This window comes from Narcine bancroftii, chromosome 3 (genome assembly GCF_036971445.1).
Source record: "Narcine bancroftii isolate sNarBan1 chromosome 3, sNarBan1.hap1, whole genome shotgun sequence".
NCBI classification, from domain to species: domain Eukaryota; kingdom Metazoa; phylum Chordata; class Chondrichthyes; order Torpediniformes; family Narcinidae; genus Narcine; species Narcine bancroftii.
The window spans coordinates 140,926,132-140,953,013 of NC_091471.1; the positions used below are offsets into that span (position 1 = coordinate 140,926,132).

The 26,882-nt window shown below is 36.4% G+C and overlaps 1 protein-coding gene across 1 annotated transcript in view; it reads left to right on the top strand.

Moving 5' to 3' along the window:
* Positions 1-26,882, top strand: part of abhd18 (abhydrolase domain containing 18) — an 88,698-nt gene that overhangs the window by 50,974 nt on the left and 10,842 nt on the right. The window contains exon 9 of the mRNA XM_069925255.1: positions 5,948-6,037. Within this exon, the coding sequence (XP_069781356.1) occupies positions 5,948-6,037 (90 nt within the window). The remainder of the gene's footprint in view (positions 1-5,947; positions 6,038-26,882) is intronic.

Here is a 26,882-nt window from a genome sequence, read left to right on the forward strand (position 1 = left end):
TGTTGGGCTTTTGTTGGCGTTTAAGTGAATCCCCAAATTGATCTGCTGGGCATTGGCTGGAGATGATTATTATCATGGAGGCTCCATCAAAAGGACAAAAGTATGGAGTGAGTTTTAAAGTAAAAGTGATAGAAATGGCCAAGAAAACCTAGCAGTTGTGCTGCTGCAAGAAAATTTGATGTATACGAGGTTGATAAAAGATTGGAGGAAGAAAGAAGATATTTTAAGAAAAATATCAAAAAGGCAATGTTCAATGAGAAGAGGAATCACTTATTGGCCAGAGTTGGAAAATCACGTTGCAGAATGGGTATGTGAACAGACACAAGATTGCTACATAGTCACGCGAAATAAAAAAAGAACCTTTGCACTGCGGTGAGCAAAGTTGCACCCATAACTCAGTAATGAGTTTGAAGCTACAGTCGGCAGGTGCAACCGTTTCATGAACAGGAACAATCTGGTATTATGACAAAAAAAACTACCAAAAGAACTTAATCATAAAGTTGTAAGTTTTCACCAGTTTATTATATGTAACAGGCAGAAACACAAATTTGCATTGGCAAATACTGGAAACCTGGACAAAACCCCCATGAATTTCATCATGATAGGCAATGGAACAGTGGATTGGAAAAGTGTGAAAATGGTGTAAGCCAGAAGTATAGGTAATGAAGGAACCAGATTTACCGTGGTGTTATCATGCGTGGCTGACGAGACAAAGTTAAGACCTATGGAAATCTTCAAGAGCAAATATAAACCTAAAATTAAAATCCCCATGGGTATTCTTGTACATTTTCATGAAAAAGGATGGATGGATGAAAATGGTGTAAAAATGAGTAGATAATGTGTGGAACAGCCAGCCAGGTGGTTTACGCAAGGAATGGAGTTTGCTGGTCTGGGATATGTTTCGTAGCCACTTACCTGAGAACACTAAAAGTAGATTAGCACTAAATAATCTTACATGGCGGTTATCCTGGGTGGTTTGCCTTCTATATTGCAACCTCGTGATGTCTGCTTGAACATTAAAAGTAAAAGAGTAGTGAGGGATAAAATTGAACCCCTTGAAGATTAGGGGGTAGGCTCTGTGAGAAGTCAGAGGAGATGGGAGAAATTTTAAATGATTTTTTTTCTTCAGTATTAAGAAAAAGAATATTGAGCTAGATGAAGTGAAAAAATACGGTAGGGAGCTCATGGATAATATAAAGATTAATGAGGAGGTAGTGTTGGCTATATTAAAAAAGATCAAGGTGGATAAATCTCTAGGTCCTGACAAAATACTCCCTAGGAACTTGAGGGAGGTTAGTGAACAAATAGTGGGGGTGATGACAGAAATATTTTAAAATGTCACTGGTCACAGGGGAAGTGCCGAGGACAGGAGGGTGGCTCATGTTGTTCCACAGTTCAAAAAAGGATCCAAAACCTCATAATTATAGGCCTGTAAATCTAACGTCAGTGGTGGGTAAATTAATGGAAGTGCTCTTTGAGATGGTATATACAGCTATTTGGAAAGACAGGGATTGATTTGAAGTAGTCAGCATGTTTTTTTTTAAGTGGTAGATCATGTTTAACAAATTTTAGAGTTTTTTGAGGAGGTTACTAAAAAGATTGATATGGGGAAGGTGGTGGATGTTGTCCATTTGGACTTTAGTAAGGCTTTTGACAAGGTTCCTCATAAGATGTTAGTAAGGAAAGGGGAAGCATTAGGTATTACTGATTAAGTAGTGAAATTGATTCAGCAATGAGAGTAGTGGTGGAACATTGTCGAATTGGAGACATGTGATGAGTGGAGTGCCTCAGGGATCGGTACTGGGTCCACTGCTGTTTGTCATATATATTAATGATCTAGATCAGGGGTGTCAAACTCAAATTCACAGAGGGTCAAAATTAAAAACTTGGACTAAGTCGTGGGCCAAACTAAATATTTATTGAAAATTTTCAACAACATCTGCATGTTTTCTCTTCTTTCAACATATGTAATGTTAAACTTTTTCTTATTAAAATAAATGTTTAATAATACTTTTGGTTAAACTCTTTCCAGAAGAAGCATTAACAAATGAGAAATAAAATATTCAATAAATAATATTTCTCTATAGCCTTTAAGCTCCTTTTAAATGTTTTTTTTTCACAAGCTAACAAGTCAAAAAAATAATAACGCTTCAATGAAAATCCAATCCTTCAACTATGAACAGTCCAAAGTTAACCAAAGAAAATATTAATCCAAGCTTAGGTTGCTACACTGTGATTTACTCTGATGCACCTGGGTCTAAAGCAGATACTTGGCATCTCTTCTTAGATGCAAGTTCATCAAACTCTGGGGTCAGAGTTTGCCTCCCACCTGTCTTGAAAGGTCCTGTTTTCTGTCTTTCGTTTGGCCATTTTTCATGAGGGGTTTATTACATGTGAGTTGGGCGACAGGTGGCAGATGCTAATGAAAGTAAAGAGAGGAGGTGGGGGCGATTAGCGGGCTGACGGCAATGCATTTTCAAAGCATTCTGGGATTTGTAGTATTAGCTGTGCATGCACTATACTGGCGTGGCGGCCAGCGGGCCAGCTCTAATACATATTTGATATGATCTTGCGGGCCCAATATAATTATATCATGGGCCAAATTTGGCACGCGGGCCTGAGTTTGACATGTGTGATCTGGATGATATAGTGGCAATTGGATTAGTAAATTTACAGATGATACAAAGGTTGGTGATGTAGACAACGAGGAAGATTATTAAAGCTTACAGGGTGATATAGGACATTTAGAAGAGTGGGCTGAAAGATGGCAGATGGAGTTTAATACTGATAAATGTGAGGTGCTACATTTTGGTATGACTAATCAAAATGGGTCATACATGTTAAATGATGGACAATTGAGGAGTGGAACAAAGTGATTTAGGAGTCATGGTACATAATTCCCTGAAAGTTGAATCACATGTGGATAGGGTGGTGAAGAAGGCATTTAGTATGTTGGGATGTTATGTTGAAATTGTATAAGGCATTGGTGAGGCTAAATTTGGAATACTGTTTGCAGTTTTGTTCACCAAATTACAGGAAGGATATAAACAGAATAGAGAAAGTGCAGAGGAGGATTACGAGAATGTTGCCGGGGTTTCAGGGTTTTAGTTACAGGGGAAGGTTGAGCAGGCTGGGACTTTATTCCCTGGAGTGTAGAAGATTGAGGGGTGATTTTATAGAAATATTCAAAATTATAAGGGGGACAGATAGAGTCTTTTTCCATTGAGAAATTCAAACAAGAGGGCGTGGATGAAAGTAAAAGGGGTAAAGTTTAGGGGAAAAATGAGGGGGAATTTCTTCATGTAGAGGGTGGTGGGGTGTGGAATGAACTTCCAGCAGAGGTGGTAGAAGCAAGATCGATGTTAATATTCAAGGAAAAGTGGGATAGGTGTATGGACGTGAGAGGTGTGGAGGGTTATGGGCCGAATGCAGGTCAGTGGGACGAGGTTGGAGAAGATATTCAGCACGGACTAGAAGGGCTGAACTGACCTGTTTCTGTGCTGTATATAGTTACATAGGAATGGAATACATGGTGCAGGAAAATCATTCATAAAAGGTGGGGTAATGCACACTGACTTTGTGCTCAAGACATGGGATAAAATTAAAGTAGAGACTGTAATAAAATCGTTTAAAAAGTGCAATTGATGGCGCAGAAGATGATTTATTATGCGACGCTGAAGACAAAGCTGAAGCTGCCTCATCACATACGGACTCACATATGATGACTGTTTAAACAGTGAGAGTATTGATGTGCTTGCTGCTATCTTTACCTCAGACAATGACAGCAATAGTGATTTTTGAAGGGTTCTATATGCGTTGTTTTCAATAGAAATTTCAATGAAAAATCTTTTGTAGTCGGTTTTTTTTTTTTGGTTTTTCAAGGATCGACTTGTACGCTGAATTGGCTTGGAGTGGATTTTTGAGCTGACTTTAAGGTCTCAGAAATATATGTGGCGTAAAAGACAACTCCCCATTGAGAGATTTTTTAGGGTTTCACAACCCTAAGGAAATCAAAATTAGGGACTCAATCTTATTTAAAAAGATGGGAGAATTAAGAGTTGGTGCAGTTGCTCTTCTAATAAAAGGTGATACAATTACAGTTATGAATGATATTCTGAACTTCAGAATTTATTTGCGAGGAAGTTTGAAAGAAAAGAGCAAGATGATGGTAGAAGTGCATCTTCCCCCAAACTGTTGCCACACTGTGGTGGGATAAGAAAAAAAAATCAAGAAACAGTAAAAAGTGTAGTCCATTCTTCATTGGTGACTTTCATCTTTTTTTTTAATAAACTTTATTTATAAATTTAAGATACATACATAAAAAAACAACTATTAACCCCACTACACCCTCCCTCCCACCAACCCCAACTAACCCTTCAAGAGGAGCAAAAAAAAAACATATATCAATTAATTACATACGCTGTGTGATGTGTCAAACTAACAATACCAGAGAGAAAAAAAATAAGATACTTCCAAACCCATAAATTTCCAATAAGGCGACCACATCTTAACAAAAAAATAGTAATTATTATACAAGTTATACATTATCTTCTCCAAATAAATACAGGATCTTAACTCATTATGCCAACGAACCATATTCAATTCCACATTATCTTTCCATGCAATCGCAATACATTTCCGCGCTACTGCCAGACGAACAAATGCCATCTGAAACGTATCCAACTTTAAACCAGAAGTTAAAGATATACTGTAACCCAACAAAAAAAAAAATTAATGTATTCAATGGTAATTTAAAATAAATCTTCCAAAATGTTGTTAAATTTTATGTAAAATGATTGCACTTTGTCACAAGACCAAACTGCATGTAAAAACGTTCCAGTGTGAATCCAGCATCTAAAACACAAATCTGAATTACTAAAACCATATCTTTTTAACTTTTCAGGAGTCAGATATAACTGATGTAAAAAATTATAATTGATTAAACTATGTCTTATATTAGTCAATCTAGTCACACTCTCTTGACACATAACTTCCCATTCCTCCTGGGATATATCAAAAGATAAATCTTTCTCTCATTTAAATCTAGATTTACTTAAATCTGGTTTACTCATCTATTCTTGTAACAAAGCATACATTTCTGAAATAAATCCCTTTTTTGATGCATCCAAAATTAAAGTCTTGAACTTAGTTAATTTAGGTAGCATCATTTCTCTTCCAAAATTATCTATCACTAGTGCTCACACCTGATAGTATACAAATATAAAAGGAATTTGACAGTATCCCAAACTTCTCCTTAAGTCTAGTAAAGGAAAGAAACTGTCCATCTTCAAAACAATCATCCACCACTTTAATACCCTCAGAATCCCCAAATCCTTAAATACTGATTATTCATTGAAAAAGGAATAACTTTATTATGATATAATGGAGTTTGAGCCATAATTTTACCTCTAGAACCTACAATATAATTTCTTTTAGTCCAAATTTCCAACAAATGCGACTTTCATCTTTACGTGGATTGTTAATTAGGGTAATTGACAGAAAGCATTGTGTCGGGATGTTGGAAAGCATTTAAGTTTATTATATATTATTTGGAAGTAGAAAGAAAATGCATATAAATTGAGTGAGTTTGACAGAAGGATCATCAAATTTTTTTATATGATATGGGAAATTATCGTTACTTGCTTTAAGAGATTTTAAAATAAAATTCCTTTGTTGAGTAAAGAAAAAGTCAAAGCTCATCTCAAAGAAAGATGATCTATGGTTGCTTTATATTTCTCAAAAGGATTGATTTTGTGTGTGTGTTGGTGTGGTTTTGGAGTGAGGCACCTGTATTTTTAATTCTGCATTACCTTTGACAGTTTAACAGATAAATTAACCTTCCTTTGCAGTTCAATTTTTGGACTACCTGAGAAAACAATGAGATAAATGCTCTAAAGAAGCCGATTTTCCATTAATTGCAGTGACACACTAAATATTTTGTTTATAGATGGCGTCGTTAGCTGCAACCAACTGGCCAAAGCCCATACCACTAGTACCGTGTCTATCTTGGTCGACAGCTTCAGGTGTTTTTACTACAGTGAGTGATCACTTTTGGCTTCATTAATGTGTCACCTGTTTATTACATCTGAAGAAATACCCAAATGTTATGTGAATTCAATGGAAGCTTTCTGAAGTTGTGACAAGATTTTGACAGTTTTATGATTGTGTTAATATTAAAATTGCATTTGTTGCTGTTGACATCATATGATTTTTTTTTTGTAAAAGAAACTGATCATCAATTACTTTAACTGTAATTTTCAGTTTCTGCTGTCTATTCAAGATCCAAGCCAAATTTCTCATTGAGGGATCTTCCTGTTTGCTTCCTATAGCACCAGCTCTGAGTGACTTGTATTTGGTGATCTTTTAAAAAAAACTTTTGTCTTTACTGTCCTCTGTTTTAAGTTAAATGTCTTCTTGTCCTCCCACCACATGAACTCATTGTATTCATGACATTTTGCTGTCATAGGTTCTCACTTTTATCACTATTGCTGCCATGGGTCGACTTTAATCACTTCCATTAATCTGTAAGTTATTCACAATCCTTTTTTTTAAACTTTATTTATTAGTTCAAAAAACAAATAATATATGACATATAGAGCAATTAAACATGAACATGAACATTTTTTATATATATAAAAAAGAAAAAAGAATATTAAAAAAAAGTTAAATATACATATTAAAATCTAATCAATAGAAATTGAAATGTAAATATTCTGAGTATAACAGCCACTTATTAATTAAAAAAATTATAATTATCATATGAAACATATGTAATTTTTCCATTATTAAACAATATTTCATCTCATTATGCCATCTATTAATATCAATCATATTTGTATATTTCCACGTACTAGCAATACATTTTTTTGCTACGGATAAAGCTAAATATACAAAACCAAGCTGAAACGTATCTATCCCAAGCCTTTCAGAGGTTGCAAACTACCCAATAAAATACTGTTGGATCTAAAACTATTTTAATCTTATACAGATACTCGAAAAACGATTGAATTTTCTTCCAAAAAGACCAAATAGCATGAAAAAAAAGTTCCAACTGTATCACCACATCTAAAACACAAATCTGATTCATTAAAACCATATTTTTTTAATTTTTCAGGTGTCAAATATAATTGATGTAAAAAATGGTAATTAATCATTGCATAACGTGCATTTATCAATCTAGTTACACTATCATAACAGATATCTAACCAATCCTCTTCAGAAAAAGTAAAACCAATATCCGCTTCCCATTTAATTTTAGATCTATCCCAACCCTTTTTATCCATACCGTCCTGTAATATTTGATACATAAATGAAATATAACCCTTCTCCGGTACCTACATAAGAGAAGACTCAAATTTAGTCATTTTAGGTAAAATCATATCTCTACCAAACATACATTTTACCAAAGATTGAATTTGATAATAAAGAATTCTTGTCAATACCAAAATCTTCCTTTATCTGATTAAAAGATGAAAATTTACCCTCTTTAAAACAATCTCCCAAATTTTTCACACTTTTAAATCTCCAATGCAATAAACATTGATTATGTATTGAAAAAGAAATAAGTTGATTATTATACAACAGAGTCAAAGCCAATAATTTACCCCTAGAACCTATCATTTTATTTTTCTTTATCCATAACTTCATTAAATGTTTTAGTATAGGCTGAACCAAGCCATTAAAGACCTCAACAATGAAGACGCTGTTTACATCCGGTACCGCACGGATGGCAGTCTCTTCAATCTGAGGCGCCTGCAAGCTCACACCAAGACACAAGAGGAACTTGTCCGTGAACTACTCTTTGCAGATGATGCCGCTTTAGTTGCCCATTCAGAGCCAGATCTTCAGCGCTTGACGTCCTGTTTTGCGGAAACTGCCAAAATGTTTGGCTTGGAAGTCAGCCTGAAGAAAACTGAGGTCCTCCATCAGCCAGCTCCCCACCATGACTACCAGCCCCCCCACATCTCCATCGGGCACACAAAACTCAAAACGGTCAACCAGTTTACCTATCTCGGCTGCACCATTTCATCAGATGCAAGGATCGACAATGAGATAGACAACAGACTCGCCAAGGCAAATAGCGCCTTTGGAAGACTACACAAAAGAGTCTGGAAAAACAACCAACTGAAAAACCTCACAAAGATAAGCGTATACAGAGCCGTTGTCATACCCACACTCCTGTTCGGCTCCGAATCATGGGTCCTCTACTGGCATCACCTACGGCTCTTAGAACGCTTCCACCAGCGTTGTCTCCGCTCCATCCTCAACATTCACTGGAGCGCTTTCATCCCTAACGTCGAAGTACTCGAGATGGCAGAGGTCGACAGCATCGAGTCCACGCTGCTGAAGATCCAACTGCGCTGGGTGGGTCACGTCTCCAAAATGGAGGACCATCGCCTTCCCAAGATCGTGTTATATGGCGAGCACTCCACTGGCCACCGTGACAGAGGTGCACCAAAGAAAAGGTACAAGGACTGCCTAAAGAAATCTCTTGGTGCCTGCCACATTGACCACCGCCAGTGGGCTGATATCACCTCAAACCGTGCATCTTGGCGCCTCATAGTTCGGCGGGCAGCAACCTCCTTTGAAGAAGACCGCAGAGCCCACCTCACTGACAAAAGGCAAAGGAGGAAAAACCCAACACCCAACCCCAACCAACCAATTTTCCCCTGCAACTGTGTCTGCCTGTCCCGCATCGGACTTGTCAGCCACAAACGAGCCTGCAGCTGACGTGGACATTTACCCCCTCCATAAATCTTCGTCCGCGAAGCCAAGCCAAAGATAGGCACATTATATTGTTGTAACAAATTCATATTCCACCTAAACAAAAATTGATGTATTTCAAATTCAGAAATACTTGCCATCTCAATTTTAGCCCAACTAGGAGCCCGTACCAAATCCATCAATGAACTAATAAATTTAAGTTGGGCTGCCTCATAATAATTTTGAAAATTTGGTAAATGTAAACCCATCTAACTCATATTTCCAAGTTAATTTATTCAAAGCTACTCTCGAAAATTTACCCCTCCATAAAAACTCCCTAACCATTTTATTTAAATCTTGAAAAAAAAATTATCAATTAAATACGAAATAGATTGAAACAAATATTGTATACCCGGAAAGATATTAATCTTAATTGTATTTATCCTTCCCATTAAATTAATAGGTAAATCTTTCCATTTAATCAAATCAGTTTTAATTTTTTTCATTAACAGAGCATAATTTAATTTATATAAAGATTCATAATTAACATTCAAAATTATACCAAGACATTTAATATGATCAGTCCACTTCAAATTAATAATATTCTTATAAACTGAATAATCTCCTTCACTTACCGGTAATATTTCACTTTTTTTCCCAATTAACTTTATATCCAGAAAGACATCCATATTATACTAAACATTCCTTCAAATGCCAAAGTGACTGAGCTGGATTTGTTAAATACTCCAATATGTCATCAGCAAATAAATTAATTTTATACTCCTTATCTAAAACTTTCATACCTTGTATCTGTGTATTTTGTCTTATCAACTGTGCTGAAGGTTCAATCACTAACGCAATCAAAGCTGGTGATAAAGGACAACCTTGACGAGTTGATCGAGTTAACTTAAAAGATTCCAAAATCAAACCATTCGTCAATACTCTAGCTTCAGGTTTACTATATAGAGCCCTAATCCAACCAATAAAAGAAGGACGAAACTTAAATTTCTCCAAAACTTTAAACCGAAAATTCCATTCAACTCTATCAAATGCTTTTTCTGCATCTAAGGATATCACCATCAGATGATCTAAAGATTGTCAAAATCTATTAATCAAACTAATCACTCGCAAGATATTATCTGAAGCATATCTATTCTTTATAAAACCTGTTTGATCAATATGAACCAACTTTGGTAAAAATTTAGCCAATCTATTTGCTAATACTTTAGCTATTATTTTATAATCTACATTTAACAACGAAATTGGTCTATATGAAGATACCTTCAAAGGATCTCTATCTTTTTTTAGGAATTACTGTAATTAACATAGAAGATAGGAACAGGAGTAGGTCATTCGACCCTTCGAGCCTGCACCGCCATTCAACGAGATCATGGCTGATCTTAAAGTTCAGTACCTCGTCCCCGCCTTCTCTCCATAACCTTTAAATACCCTTATACTGAAGAAATATATCTAATTCCCTCTTAAATATATTTAATGAACCTGCCTCTACTGCCCTCTGTGGCAATGAATTCCACAGATTCACCACCCTCTGGGTAAAGAAATTCCTCCTCATCCCGGTCCTAAATGGTTTGCCTATTATCCTCAAACCATGGCCCCGGGTTCTGGATTTTCCCATCATTGGAAACATCCCATCTGCATCCATTCTGTCCAGTCCTGCCAGAATTTTATATGTCTGTATGAGATCCCCTCTCAATCTTCTAAACTCCAGGGAGTACAATCCCAATTTGCGCAATCTTTCCTCATAAGTCATTCCTGCCATTCCAGGTATCAGCCTGGTGAATCGCCTCTGCACTCCCTCCATTGCAAGAACATCCTTCCTTAGATAAGGTGACCAAAACTGCACACAATACTCCAGGTGTGGTCTCACCAAGGCCCTGTACAGCTGCAGTAAGGTATTCTTGTTCCTATACTCAAACCCTCTTGATATATATTAAGCACTAGAACAAGATTCAGGTAAATCATAATGTTCTCCAACTTGACGTAATACAGTCCCAAACACTGTAGATAAATCATCATAAAAAATTTTATAAAATTCAACCGAAAATCCATCATCACCAGGCGATTTACCATTTGGCATTTCCAGCATAACCCTTTTAATTTCCGAATCAGTAAATGGTTCTTCTAACTCCTGTATATCTCCATCCTCTAATATTGGTAAATTCAACTGTGATTAAAAAAAAACAATCGATCCAGTTTCCTGTTTTCCTTCGGATGTATATAACATTTTATAAAATGAATAAAATTCATCATTAATCTCACGGAATTTAAAAGTAGCAAACCTCAACTTCGACATATCTACTCTTATTACTAAATACCAATTTCCACGCCAATACCTTGTGTGCTTTCGTAATACCGTTGTTTAGTCCTATTAATCACACATTCAAATTGATAAGATTGCAAGGTATTATCTTTCAATTTCAGCCTAGATAATTCTACTTTCTGATCTTCTGTAGCATCTTTCTGAAATTCCTTTTCTAACTCATCGATCTGTTTCTCTAATTCAAGACTCTGATTTAATTGATTCGTTTTTATTTTAGAAGTATAACTAATTATTTGTCCTCTCAAATAGGCTTTCATAGCATCCCATAGTACAAACTTACTTTGAACAGATTTAGAATTTTCTTTCAAAAAAATCAATAAATTCCGTATTTTTTAACAACATTGTATTAAATCGCCAACGATAAGCTATTTGAATTTTCTCAGAAGTTTCATATGTAAAATATAACAGAGAATGATCTGAAATCACCCTACTTTTATATTCCACTTCTTGTATTTTCCCTTGTAAATGTGCCGATACTAAAAAGAAGTCAATCCTTGAAAACGATTCATGTCTAGATGAATAAAAGTAAAAATCTTTCTCTGTCAGATTAAAACGTCTCCAGATATCTACTAAATTGAGATCTTTCATCAACGCTTGGACCTGGATTGCCATCTTGGATTTTTTAACTTTCTTCGGATATTTATCTCATAAAGGTTCCAAAACACAATTAAAATCACCACCAACTAAAATATTATCATTAGCTTGACCCAAACATAAAAATGCATCCGAAATAAATACTTCATCATGTGCATTTGGAGCATAAATATTAAGTAAAGTCCAAAATTCACGAAAAATCTTACAATTCAATTTAAGAATACATCCTGCCTTTTGCTCCATTGATTGTAATTCAAAAGATAAATTTTTATGCATCAAAATTGCTACACCTTTAGCTCTAGAATTAAATGAATCAAAATATACATTCCCAACCCAATCCCTTTTTAATTTCACACTTTCCTTCACATTCAAATGTGTTTCTTGTAAAAAAGCAATATCAATTTTGATTTTCTTAATATACGCCAAGACTCGCTTACATTTAATCGGACTATTTAATCCTCGAACATTAAAAGTAGCAAACCTCAACTTCGACATATCTACTCTTATTACTAAATACCAATAATATCTTTATATAAAAACTCAAATCAACGTATATAGGCCCTCCAATAAAAAAAATCATAAATTAAACTAAAAAAAAGTTAATAAATAAATAAATATATAGATAGATAGATAGAATGATAAGCCAAAGCCCAAAAAAATACGAAAAGGTAGTAATCCCCTGAACAAAAATTGGGTGTGGATCACCCACCAGTGGCTGATGACTAATAAAGAACTTAGTACAAATCTCCCCCCTCCCCAGTCAAACAATCAGTAACATCCAAGTATCATAATAACAAGAGAAAAAAATAGAATAAGAAAATTTTTCTTTTCAACCAGAAGATTCCAATCTTGAAGATCCCATTTTGGAAGGAGGTGGACTCTTTCCATTCCCATTTTTCCCATTTCTGCCATTTCTTCCATTTCCAGAGCTACCAAATTTTTCTTTAGGAGATAATGGTGGACTGCGTCTTTGTCCTCTTATATCTGGCAATGAATCAGCAAAAATCATTGCTTCACAATCTGTTTCAAAAAACTGAAATTGATAGTCTCCATAAAACACCTTCAACACTGCAAGGTAACGAAAAGTAGACTTATAACTTTTATGCCACAAAACTTCTTTAACTAGATGAAATCAACATCGATGTTGAATGACATCTTGACTCAGATCAGGATTTAAAAAATCTCTACTATTCTGAATCAATAATGGGGTTTGTTATTGTCTCGCATTTTGTACTGCAAGTCGAAGTATTGCTTCTCTATCCAAATAGCTCAGACATCAAATTATTACCGGTCTCGGGGGTTGACCAGCTGAGGGTATTCTTCTTAAAGCTCTATGGGCTCTTTCCAGTGCCAATGCCCAACAGAAAAATTCTTGCCCTAATATTTGCAGAATCCAGTCTTTAAAGAAACGAAGAGGGTCTTGTCCTTCTATACCTTCTGGCAAACCAACAATTTTCACATTATTCCTTCTGTTTTGATTTTCCAAATAATCTATTTTTCTTTCTAGCTCCTTCTCACGATCTCCTAATTCTATAACTGATTTTTTCACCTTCAACACTTTTTCTGTGTTAGAAGTCACTTGTTGTTTACAGTCCAAAAAGGCAGTCTGAAATTTTAAAAATTCTTCATAAGATGCATCGACACGTGTTTTAACCATATTTAGTTCTGAACTTATACCAGTATTCATTTGAACCATTTCATTCATTAGAAATGTCAACAAAGGTTTTATAACAGCTTCAATAACTGCATTCAATTGCATTCATTGTGAATCAGTAAAACTCAGCTCTGCTCTCTCTGACACAATGGCAGAACAAGGTAACTGCAGCTCCTGCTGCAATTCAACAGAAGGCATTTTAAAAGTTTTACTGCGGGTCTGGACTCTCAGCGATGGCACCCCGACTTCTTCAGGGGGTCGCCACTGGTCTCCCCCCGCATCTTGTTGTTTTTTCATCAATTCACGAAGAAAAACGATTTCTTCAGATTGTAATGCTACCTGATGCATTTCCAACAATGGAGTCGTCTTCCTGCCTGCTCCCCCCATTGAAATTGAAAGGCTTTCCAAATCGGGGTCCACTTCTTGGGAACACGCACCTTCTTCCGAAGAACGGTAATTCCAGCACCATCCTTCATTTGGTGAGGAATAGGTTTTTTTTTTCCAGCCTCCACAGACGATCTTTGGGATTTAGGCAATGAATAAATTGAGCCTGGGGCTGTATCAAGTTGTCTCGGCTCCAGATCTTCAGCACTTCAAAAATGTATCTTCTTTTGAACTTGAGATTTAGTCTTTTTACCATTAGTGGCCATAATAATTCCTTAATACTTTAAACTAAAATTATAAAAGTTTAAACTTGAAAACAAAGGGTATTTAAAAACGGGTATTTAAAAGTCTGGCCAGAGAGGGCGAGATTGCACGTCTAGACTCTACGCCATTTTGCCAAGCCCCCTCTTATTCACAATGCTCAGTCATCCTTCAACAGCAACATCCCTGGAAAAGTGCTTCCCAAGTCACTTAAAACTGAATTGGTGAGCCTTTGATTTACCAACACATCATCTATATCAACCTGCTTACTCTTTTGCTGTTAATTGCCTGAATGCAGAAATAGATGTATTGAACATGACTAGTCTAGGCTATAAAGCAACCAGTTATCAGCATCATATTAAATAATATTTACCCTTGTCACCCATAGTTGACCACTAATTCAAAATCATTCCACAATGTCACTTCAAAAAAGATCTCAAAGAATTAGAAAGATTGCAGAAGACATTGAAAGTGAAGAGATTGTTAGGGAATCTGATATTTAAATCATGAAAGGTAGATAGACAAGATAGCAAAATAAAGTTAACCTTTCGGGTAAAGGATCCTTCCAAACTGGCAGAGCTGCTGTAAAAGAAAGACTGTCGCTAATGCAGAGCCGGGAGAGTGGAGAGACAGCACTGCTCTGAAGGGTTCAACCTCCAGTCCTAATGCCGGCAGCTTCCTGCCTGCTTTAAACAGCCTGTTAAAGGAGCTGACAGAGTTTATAAATAAAATCCTGCAATTACAGAGGTCTGTGCCCAAGATGGTGGTGCCTGTACTCAACAGCAGTCACAAGAGCAATGAATCAGGGCAAAGCACCAGAAACAGGAAGGACATCCCCTATTGAGCAGCAGAAGCAGAGGAGATGACCCGACAGGATGATGACCATGGCAACGGACCAGCGAGGGTGACGTGGTCAGGAGACCCAAGACTTCCTGATCATGTTGGAGGTCTGGATCTGGAGCTTAGGTTGCCAATGAATCGAACAAGAATCTATGTGGCTGTGGAAGCACTGCAGGTGAATCCAGACATTCAGTGGCTGTAAAGGGACTCTCTTTTGCTTCTTTTCTCTTACTGTAAGAGGGACTGGGCGATATTGTTGGTGACTCTTTGCCTACTTTACGTCAGGCAGAAGGCAATTTTTTGTAATCTTATAAATTCTGTACTATTATATAATACAGGAATCTTGAATCTCACAAAGTTCTGAAGAACTGGTCATCAACCTGAAACATTGACATGCCTTTTCTTCTCACAAACGTAGCCTGACCTGAGTATTTCCAACATCCATATTTTGTTTTATTTTCAGAGCAGGTAGAGAAAACTTTCCATCTGCAGAGGGGATCCAGAATTAGGATATATAAAATTTAGGTGAAAGGGAAAAGAATTGAAAGTGATATGTAAAAAAAAAAAAATTAATTTCACTCAGTGGCTTGAAATGCACTACTATGAAGGTGTGTGATACTTCAAAAAGGTTTGGATAAGTGTCTCAAAGGAAAACATTTACAGGGATATGTAGAGAGTAGCTGTGCAGGTCCACCTGTATTGCTGTAATATATACCCATTATGAATTTAATGGATCAAATGGTTTCTTTCCATGTTGTAATCTTTCTGTGATTCTGTATGATTCACTTTGACTACGTCAAATATACTGTCCTTATTGCCTCAAAAACAAATCAAGTAGTCAGTTACCATCTTTTCTTAACAAAATCTTTGCTGATTTCCTTATTCTCTGTCTTTCCAAATTAAGATCTACACCTTCCATTTGAATGATTCCATTGATTTTCCCATTGCTGAAATGAAGATGCCCGTAATAACCTTTTTTTCTCCCTTGCTTCCATAATTAGCACTCCTGATAATGGATCAGGGCCTCTGCAATTTGCTCCTTTTAACAACCTGGTGTACATTTTATAAGGGTATTTCAAAGATGCTAAATTCTTTACTACCTCTCTTACTATGTTTATTCCTTTCAATATAGATTGTACCTCTTTAATCCGGCAATTTTGGGACCTGGCCATTGCCAGACCACAGAAAATGCCGAAAAACAAATTGACCTTGAAGGAACCCCATGTAAACATATCAAAGGTAGAACACGAAACAGGAAATAATACTGTGGGGCAGCACAGTTAGCATAGCCGTTAGCACAATACCTTGCCGGCATTCAGGATCAAGGTTCAAATCCTGCACTGTCTGTAAGGAGTTTGTACTAACAGCAGCAGATTCAAACGTGCTAGTCCATGGGAGTTGCCAGAACACAGACCACTGGATAAGAGAGGTACAACCTGTATTAAGCATTTTTCCTCAATCAGAATGATTGCATTGTTCCCCTCAAAGTTCAGATTTATTATCAGAGTACATACATACAACCCTAATATTCTTTTGTCCTGCAGGCCAGGCATTATTTCCACTTATCAATAACTAAACTACTCGAGAAGGAAGATGTGTATACAAAAGAGAGAAATATAAACAATTAAAAATGTAAACTAACTGCAAATACAGAATAAAATAACTTCAGTAGTAAATAATATGCAATGGTCCTTAAATGAGTCCCTGATTGAGTTTGTTGTTGAGGAGTCTGATGGTGGAGGGGTAGTAACTGTCCCTGAACCTGGTGGTACAAGTCTTGTGGCACCTATACATTTTCCCTGATGGCAGCAGTGAGAACAGAGCCTGGTGATGTGGATCCTTGATGATCGCTACTGTTCTCTGACAGCAGTGTTCCATTTAGATTTTCTCAATGGTGGGGAGAGTTTTGTCTGTGATGTACTGGGCTATGTCCATTACCTTTTACAGGACTTTCCACTTTGTGAAGACACCACATTCAGAATTGGAGCAGCAGTTAGAGTAGTGGTTAGCACAACACTTAGAGCACCAGCAACCTGGGGTTTGAATCTGATACTGTCTCTAAGGAGTTTATATGTTCTCCCCACATCTGTGTGGGTTTCCTGCGAGTGCTCCAGTTTCCTCCCACATTCCAAAGATGTACAGCATTGGTAGGCTAACTGGTGACGTGGATGTATTTTGCCAGCATAGGTTCATGGGCTGAAAGGCCTGTTACCATGCTGTTTCTCTAAATTAAAAGACATTTTAAAAAACATTACTTCCATTCTTTAGTTCTATGCCTTCTTTGATCTCTAAGAGCACTTGCTATTTTCTTGGTTATGTCTTGCTCTTGTGCAGTTATAAAACAATTTTTGCAAATGAGATAAAAAGTCTACTTTTTCTTTTCATATTTTTTCATTTATTATTTCACACTTTCTATACATTTTCAAGCTTCTAAAGTATTATGTCAGGTGTAAACTTGATTTTTAATTTTGATTTTTCACTGTATGCATCTTGTCATCCAGAATTCTCTGTCTAGACTTGGCAACTCCAGCTATTTTGTTTGTAAGAGCATATTTACCTTGGACCACTTGAATGCTTGCTACTGTCATGCCTGTTTCCAGTCCACTTTTATTCAATTTTACTAGGCCAAGTTGTACAGGTAGCTTATCTTCTCCCAATTTAAAATGTTTATTCTTATTTTGTTTTTCTCCTTTTCTATAACTAACCAAATTATGATCACTACCTCAAAACACTCACCTCTTAATGCTCATCCACCCACCCAGCTTCATTTCCTGAAATTAAATCCTAAATGGCCTCTTGTTTTTTTATATATTTTATTTATAATTTTCCACTCAAACTCCAACAATTCTCAATATTATTGATTTCATTATTAACAATATCATCATCATATTTGTTAATTCCATACAATCTTCTCATGAAGTTGTGCTCCCCCTCCCCTAAACATTGAACACTTAACACTCAACCAAAACACTCACAACAAAGGTATGAAACTTATATTTGGAGACTTATGGGTTTGTCGCATCACGGAAACTAACGCATAGGCTGTCTAGCTTTTTCTGAAGTTTTCCTTGGTTAGAAAAGGATGGATCCCCTCCATTCCCTCACCAATGGAGGGGCGAATTAGGAGAACAGGGCAGGGCGGCAAGAAATGGCAGTCCACACTACAGTATTGTTTCCTTAGGTTGCAGGTAATTTTCTCCAGGGGAACACAGCTCTGCATTTCTGTGTTCCAACGTTCAATACTCAAGTAGGAGTTGGACTTGCAAGCAACTGCTATGCACTTCCTGGTGTGACAGAATATATAGAAATGTTTTGGGGAGATAAATTGGAAAAGGTTTGTTACAAATAGGTTGCATACAAATACTTTAAAACAGATCTTATTTAAAATACTGGAGCTCTGCCCCATGCTAGACATATCGGGGCCTCATAGCTTTTGCAAGAGCTTTCAAGAGTGCTCAATAGACTTCACTAGTGGATTAGTTTACAAAAGGCAACAGATGAAAGAGTTTGTTGGAGCTGCAGATTGTTTGAAAGATAACTTGTTGTTCTAAGGGGTTATGTGGTTTTGCAAGCAGAGAGAGTCAAATGGGCTTTCTCTCACAGAGAGAGAGAGAGAGAGAGAGAGAGAGAGAGAGAGAGAGAGAGGGAGAGAGACACACACACACAGATCATTTGTACAGTGTTACAGCCAGCAGAAGCAGCTGGGACTGGAACAGGACAAGATGGCAAGCTTGTGGAAAGCCTTTTTGGAAGCCCTTGTGGTTCATGCAAGAGGAGAGGACTGGCTATCTAATGTTTCACTTGGAATAAGAGAAACAAAAAGGAACTCTGTGGTGACCTGAAAAAAAGAGGTTATCATCTGGAGAATCCTGAAGGGGAAAGTTTCGTCAGCAAGACACTGGAGTGGCTGATGGAGGTACATCAGTCGTGGATGTCCTGGAATAACAAATCTCTCTCTGAAGACAGACAAGAACCTTCTTGAGCGGTAACCATTTACCTTTCAAGCACCAAAGCCTGATGAACTTTATAAATGTTAAATTCTTTGCACAGTATAAGAGTTGCCTGCAACCAGTAAACTTGGAGGAATGAGAAGTGAGATTGGACTGTGAACCAAAAAACTTTTATGAACTTACACACACGTGCACTTAGAATTAGAAGGGGGTTTAGTTAGGTTAAGTAAGTCAATAGTGATAAGTTAAAATGTGATTCTGTTTTCATGTTTAAAGATAATTAAAAGCAACTTTTGTTTAAGTAACCATTTGTCTTGGTGAGTATCTATTGCTGCTAGGTTTTAGGGTCCTCTGGGCTCGTTACACTGGCCACCGCCAATGGGATCATGGCAAATTGAATTTGAAATTTAGATAGCTTCATTTTTAGTCTTACATCATTATGTTTCCCAACATGAAGAGCTCTGGGTCTTCATGTTAATTATTTGCCTATGATTTTTTTTCCAGGGCTTAGCCCAATTCCACCCAAAAGGTTCTCACCTTGGCCCATGTCCAGGTTGCGTGCAGCACAAAAGACCCTGTCGTAATAGGAACATCGGAACATAGGAAGTAGGAACAGGAGTAGGCCAAAAATGGCCCATCGAGCCTGCTCCGCCATTCAATGCAATCATGGCTGATCTAATTTATGACCTAACTCCACCTACCTGCCTTCTCCCCATATCCCCTAATTCCTCTATCATGTAAAAATTTATCTAACCGAATTTTAAATAGGTTTAATGAGGCAGCCTCAACCACTGCCCTGGTTAGAGAATTCCAAGCATTCACTACTCTCTGGGAAAAACTATTTTTCCTCATCTCTGTCCTAAATCTACTCCCCCGAATCTTGAGACTCTGTCCTCTTGTTTTAGTTTCCCCGGCCAGCTCAAAAAACCTTCCTACATCTATCCTATCCATACCCTTCATAATCCTATATGTTTCTATAAGATCCTATATGTTTCTATAAGAAAACATCTAAAACATTGGTCAGATATTTCAGGGTTTAGATCTGTCAAATATTTGTGGTGTCATATACAGCTGGTGCATGAAATAGTATTGCACCAGCCTGTACTGCATATTGATGACTGCAGTCGTGCTGATCCAACACAAATTGGACCAGCACCGTTCATCAATTGTCATTCCTAAGCCTGCCTCCCACCTCCATCTCGACTTGTCAAGGCCTGGTTTTAGGCCTTTCATTTGGAGCAAGAAATACATTGCTGAAATGAATTTCCATGAGTTCCTCCTTCGAATCATGGTCTTGATGTCACTGCATGCTGGTAAGACCATAGCTGGACCTAATTTGTCCTGTAGAAAATATCTTATCTGAAGATAGCAGTGATAAATTATATTTATCCCTAAATTGATCAAACGACACTAGCTGCCCCGGCTGTAACAGTCCTCCATGTACCTAATGCTATTATAGCACCAGGTGTTCAGGATCTTCTTACCTACTTCAATTGTATTAATCTATTTGGAGTCAGGGCTGTTTTTGGAGACAGCTCCATTTTGGTTCCTTCATATTGGTTAATTTTGTGGATTATTTGTTTTCTGATAGCAATTTAGTGTCCCATTTATAAATAAGTCCTCTGCTATCTCCTCACCTATCACATGCAGGTCAATTTGTGCCCAGGATGGTACAGCTTCCCCATCAAAGAGGGAGGTGATGCATCTTGACTGGGCTGCCCAATCATTTTTAAAGTCTGGTATTTGCAATCCATCCAGACTATAATCCCAGGTCAATTTTTCCATAGAGACCCTGGCTACCTTTCCATTCCATAGGAATCTCCTTACTCCTTAAAGCAGTGGTTCCCAACCTTTTACTTTCCACTCACATACCACTTTAAGTATTCCCTATACCATAAGTGTTCTGTGATTAGTAAGTGATTGCTTAAGATGGTATGTGAGTGGGAAGGGAAGGTTGAGAATCACTGCTCTAGACCCAATTATTACTGAAATATATTGCTTGAGAAAAATTGTCATTGGCCCATTTCCTTTGGAGTTATGAAACTGTGCACATAACAAATCAATTTGGAATGATTAAAACAGTGGTTTTCAATTTTTTTCTTTCCACACACATACCACCTTAAACAATCACTTACTAATCACAGAACACTTATGGCATAGGAAATACTTAAAGTGGTATGTGAGTGGAAAGTAAAAGGTTGGGAACCACTGCCTTTTTTTAAAAAAAAATTATTTTTCACACTGTGAACCATATCAATCAAAATACATACAAACATTTCCCTCTTACATATGCACAGTGGCATTTTCTCCCCTTTTTTTCCCCCCTACCTTCCCTCCCCCCTTCCCACTCCCCTCCCAATCCATTAAACATTCAACATATACAATACAATAAAACCATTAAACAATGTCATCACACAATGAAAAATAAACCAGAAAAATGTGTCATCTACTTTTACACACTGGATCAAGTCGTTTTGTCTTCTTATCATTTTAGGGGGTGGAGATCCGAGGCAAGCCCTCTCGGTTATGTTCCATGTACGGCTCCCAAATTTGCTCTAATAATGTGACTTTATTTTTTAAATTATATGTTATTTTTTTCAATGGAATACACTTATTCATTTCTATGTACCATTGCTGTACTCTCAGGCTCTCTTCTGATTTCCAAGTTGACATTATACATTTTTTTGCTACAGCTAAGGCTATCATAATAAATCTTTTTTGCACTTCATCCAGTTTGAGGCCTAATTCTTTACTTCTTATATTACTTAGAAGAAAGATCTCTGGATTTTTTGGTATGTTGCTTTTTGTGATTTTATTTAATACCTGATTTAGATCTTCCCAAAACTTTCTCACTTTTTCACATGCCCAAATTGCATGTATTGTTGTTCCCATTTCCTTCTTACAGTGAAAACATCTATCTGATAATGTTGGATCCCATTTTTTTAAACTTTTGGGGCGTGATATATAACCTGTGTAACCAATTATATTGTATCATGTGTAACCTTGTATTTATTATATTCTTCATAGTTCCAGAGCATAACTTTTCCCATGTTTCATTTTTTAACTCTATGTTTAAATCTTTTTCCCACTTTTGTTTGGGTTTATAGCTTATTTCATAATTTTCCTTCTCTTACAGCTTGATGTACATGTTCGTAATAAATCTTTTTATTATCATTGTGTCTGTAATCACATATTCAAAGCTGCTTCCTTCTAGTAATCTCAGTCTGTTTCCCAATTTATCCTTTAAGTAGGCTTTCAGTTGATGGTATGCAAACATTGTGCCATGAGTTATTCCATATTTGTACTTCATTTGTTGAAATGTTAATAAATTATTTCCCAAAAAACAATTTTCTATTCTTTTAATTCCTTTTCTCTCCCATTCTCTAAAGGAAAGGTTATCTATTGTAAAAGGGATTAGCTGATTTTGTGTCAATAATAATTTTGGTATTTGGTCATTTGTTTTTTTTTCCTTTCTAAGTGAATCTTCTTTTATTGAGTAAATGATGCAATACTGGTGAGCTTTTATATCATACCAGCTTTTCATCCCACTTATAAAGTATATGTTCCGGTACCTTCTTCCCTATTTTATCTCGCTCTCTCTTAGTCCAATCTGGTTTTTCCTTTGTCTGGTAAAAATCTGATAAATACCTTAATTGTGCTGCTCTATAATAATTTTTAAAGTTTGATTTTTAAAACAAACCATCTTGTTTGTACCTCTCTGTTAATTTATATAACGCTATCCTCGGTTTCCCCCCTTTCCATAAAAATTTCCTTATTATTCTCTTTAGTTCATTAAAGAATTTCTCTGTTAAGGGAATTGGTAACAATTGAAATAAGTATTGTATGCTTGGGAAGACGTTAATTTTAATGCAATTTACCCTCCCTATCAATGTTAGCAGTAATCCTTTCCAATGTTCTAAGTCTTTCTGCAATTTCTTTATTAGTGGCTGACAATTTAATTTGTACAAGTGGCTTAAATTATTATCTAATCTAATACCTAGGTATCGGATTGCTTGTGCTTGCCATTTAAATGGTGATTCTTTTTAAAATTCTGTATAATCTGCATTACTCATTGGCATCACTTCACTTTTATTTGCGTTGATCTTGTACCCCAACATTTCTCCATATTCCTTCAATTTCTTATGTAGTTCTTTTATTGATATTTCTGGTTCTGTTAAGTATACTATGATGTGATCTGCAAATAAACTGATTTTATATTACTTCCCCTTTATTTTTATCCCTTTTATTTTATTTTCTGTTCTTATCAGTTCTAGTTGACCTACTTAATTTAAAGTGACGTGATACATATCCATTTACTGTTACCTTTGCCAATGGTCCATTGTATTATGCTTTAATCCAATTAATATATTTTTCTGGTCGATTGAATCTCTAATACTTTGAATAAATAATTCCATTCTACCCTGTCAAAGGCTTTTTCTGCGTCTAAAGCAACAGCCACTGTTGGCTTCTTATTTCCTTGAACTGCATGAATTAGATTAATAAATTTACAGACATTATCCGCTGTTCGTCTTTTCTTAATAAATCCAGTTTGGTCTTGTTTTACTATTTTTGGTACACAGTCGGCCAATTTGTTTGCTAATAATTTTGCTATTATCTTCTAATCTGAATTAAGTAGAGATATTGGTCTATATGATGCCAGTGTTAGTGGATCCTTCCCCGTCTTTGGTATTACTGTAATTATTGCAGTCTTACATGAATCTGGCAAGTTTTTTGTTTCTTCTCTCTGGTACATTACTTCCAGGACAGGAGGAATTAATAACTCTTTAAATGTTTTATAGAATTCTATTGTGAACCCATCCTCTCCTGGTGTTTTATTGTTCTGCAGCTTTTTTAATATATCTTGTACTTCCTCTATTTCAAATGGGTTTTATCAGTTTGTTTTGCTCCTGTTATTGCAATTTCAGCAGTTCAATTTTAGCTTAAAAACTCTTCTATTTTATCATCTTTCCCCTCGTTCTCAGTTTGGTATAATTGTTCATAAAATTCCTTAAAGTCCTCATTAATCTCCATTGGATTATAAGTAGTTTATTTGTCCTTTTTCCTTGATTTCCTTTTTCTTTTAGCTTGTTCTGTTTTAAGTTGCCAGACTAATAGTTTGTGTGCTTTTTCTCCTAGCTTATAATACTTTTGCTTTATTTTCATTATGTTCTTCTCCACCTTATACGTTTGTAATATTTCATATTTTAATTTTTTGTCTGCCAATTCTCTTCTTTTTGTTATATCATCCCTTGTTGCTAGTTCTTTTTCTGTACTTACTATCTCCCTTTCCAACTGTTCTATTTCCCGATTGTAGTCCTTTTTCATCTTAGTTTCATAACTTATTATCTGCCCTCTAATAAAGCCTTTCATTGCATCCCATAATATAAATTTGTCTTTCACTGATTCCATATTTATCTCAAAGTACATTTTAATTGAGCATTCAATAAATTCTCTAAATTCCTGCCTTTTAAGTAGCATGGAGTTTAACCTCCATCTATATGTTCTTGGTGGGATGTCCTCCAGTTCTATTGGTAATAACAGGGGTGAATGATCAGATAGTAATCTAGTTTTATATTCAGTTTTCCAACTCTCCCTTGAATATGGGCCAACAACAAAAACATATCAATCCTTGAGTATGTTTTATGCCTACTCGAATAATATGAGTATTCCTTCTCCCTTGGGTGCTGCCTCCTCCATATAACCATAATTTTCATTTCCTGCATTGATTTAGCCATAAATTTGGCCACTTTATTCTTTTTGCTAGTCTTTTGTCCAGTTTTATCCAACATTGGTTCCAAATTAAGGTTAAAATCCCCTCCTATCAATATATTCCCCTGCGTATCTACAATGTTCAAAAACATATCTTGCATAAACTTTTGATCCTCTTCATTAGGTGCATATATATTGATCAATTTCCAAAATTCTGAATATATCTGACACTTTATCATTACATACCTCCCTGCTGGATTTATTATTTCCTCCTCTATTTTGATTGGTACATTTTTATTAATTAATATAGCTACACCCCTAGCTTTTGAATTATATGATGCTGCCGCTATGTGTCCTACCCAGTCTCTCTTTAATTTATTATGTTCCACTTCAGTTAGCTGCGTTTCCTTCACAAATGCTATGTCTATTTTTTTTATTTTTTCAGGAAATTTAATAGCCTTTTTTGTTTAATTTGGTTATGTATTCCATTAATATTTATAGTCATATAGTTCAACATGGCCATCTCATATCCTGTTTATACCTCATTTCCGCTTCCTCACCACCACCAATCCCCTTTTCCCCATTTTCATCTCTCAGTTTTCCCTTTTTGGTCTCAATGTATGACAACACATTTAAAATATAAAATACTTCAAGAACTCCCACATCTAATATTCCCTTAACCCCAAATGACCCCCCCCCCTCTCTGAGTTGACCCTTATCCCTTGCCGGGCAACCACAACTCTCCTCTCCATTTGGACTGCGAACCCGCTCGCAAGCGTCAACTGATTTCGCAGTGACGGTTATTCTCTCACCCAAACCCCTCCAGAAAATACTTTTTTCTTCACATATAACAAAGCTCACCCTCTTTTTTTTCCCCCTAACTTCCTTTCTTCCCTTTTCTTTCTCTTCTTTAGTTCTTACATATACATTATTTTTACATATTTTATGTATTTTATTGTCGTTCTTCATTCTGGTTACATCTCTTCATCTCCCCTTCTGTCCTGCAGGTGTTCTGCAAATTCTCGTGCTTCCTCCGGATCCGAGAACAGTCTGTTTTGCTCCCCAGGGATAAATATTTTAAGCACAGCTGGATATCTTAACATAAATTTATAACCTTTTTTCCATAGGATAGATTTTGCTGTATTAAACTCCTTCCTCTTCTTTAAGAGTTCAAAACTTATGTCTGGGTAAAAAAATATTTTTTGACCCGTGTATTCCAATGGTTTTTTTCTCTTCTCTAATTTTATTCCTTGCCCGCTCCAGTATATTTTCTCTTCTTGTATATCTCAAAAATTTTACTAAAACGAATCTTGGTTTTTGATGTGTCTGTGGTTTCAGAGCTAGTGTTCTATGTGCCCTTTCTATTTCCATTCCTTCCTGTATTTCTGACATTCCCAGGACCTGTGGGATCCATTCTTTTATAAATTCTTTCATATCTGTGCCTTCTTCATCTTCCTTTAGACCCATTATCTTTGTTGTTTCGCCTACTCTAGTTTTCCATCATATCAATTTTCTGAGCTAAACAATTCTAGTGACTCTTTAACTTTTTTGTCACTTTCTTCCGATTTTCTTCTTAAGTCGTTCACTTCCATTTCTACAGCCATTTCTCGCTCTTCCACATTTTCTAATCTTTTCCCTATTTCTGTCATGACCAGCTCTATTCTACTCACTTTTTCTTCTGTACTTTTCATTTCACTAAATTCTAGTGTCAACCATTCTTTTAATGCTCTCATTTGTTCTTGGAAAAAAAATTTATCTATATTCTGTCCATCTATTTTATCTTCTATTTCTCTGTGCAGATCTTGGTCTTCTTCTTCCTCTTCTTCTGTGCATGTACCTGTGTTTGTGTCTTCTTCTTCTCTTCCTTGTATCCATGTCTCTTCTGACTTTCCTGACAAGTTGCTTTCCTCACTTTGTTTGGTTTCTTCTTGCTTGGCTTCTTGCTGTTGGTCCTCTTCTTCTGGGCTACTCATCTCTTGGGCCTCCTGCTGCTGCTCTTCTTTCCTATCACTTCCTTTCCTGTCACTCTCCTCTTCTTCCAGCTGAGAGCCCTGGTGTTTGGCATCCATCAGCTGGTCGCGCTGTATTTGCCCGCTCCTCAGCTGGGCCCCCCTCCTGTTGGTGTTCTCCTTTTCTTTAGTGAGCGCACTGCTCATGCACAACTCCTCGCACATGCGCAGTTGCACACTTTTGTTTGGCTCAAAGATCCATTTTTTCCGTCCAGCGGTCGGGGGGTCTTGACTCTGCGAGGTCGTCACCAACCTTGGTGAACGGGCTCTCTTCTCCACAACGGCTCCCTGTTTCTTCATGCAGGTAAGGCCTTCTCCTTTCTCTTCCGGCGTCTTTTCTTCTTTTTTTTCCCGTTTTTACTTTTTCCTTCTTGGGTGCCATTTTCTTTCTTTTCTCTACAACTTTATCTTTTATTTGTTATGTTTTGTGTTTCTTG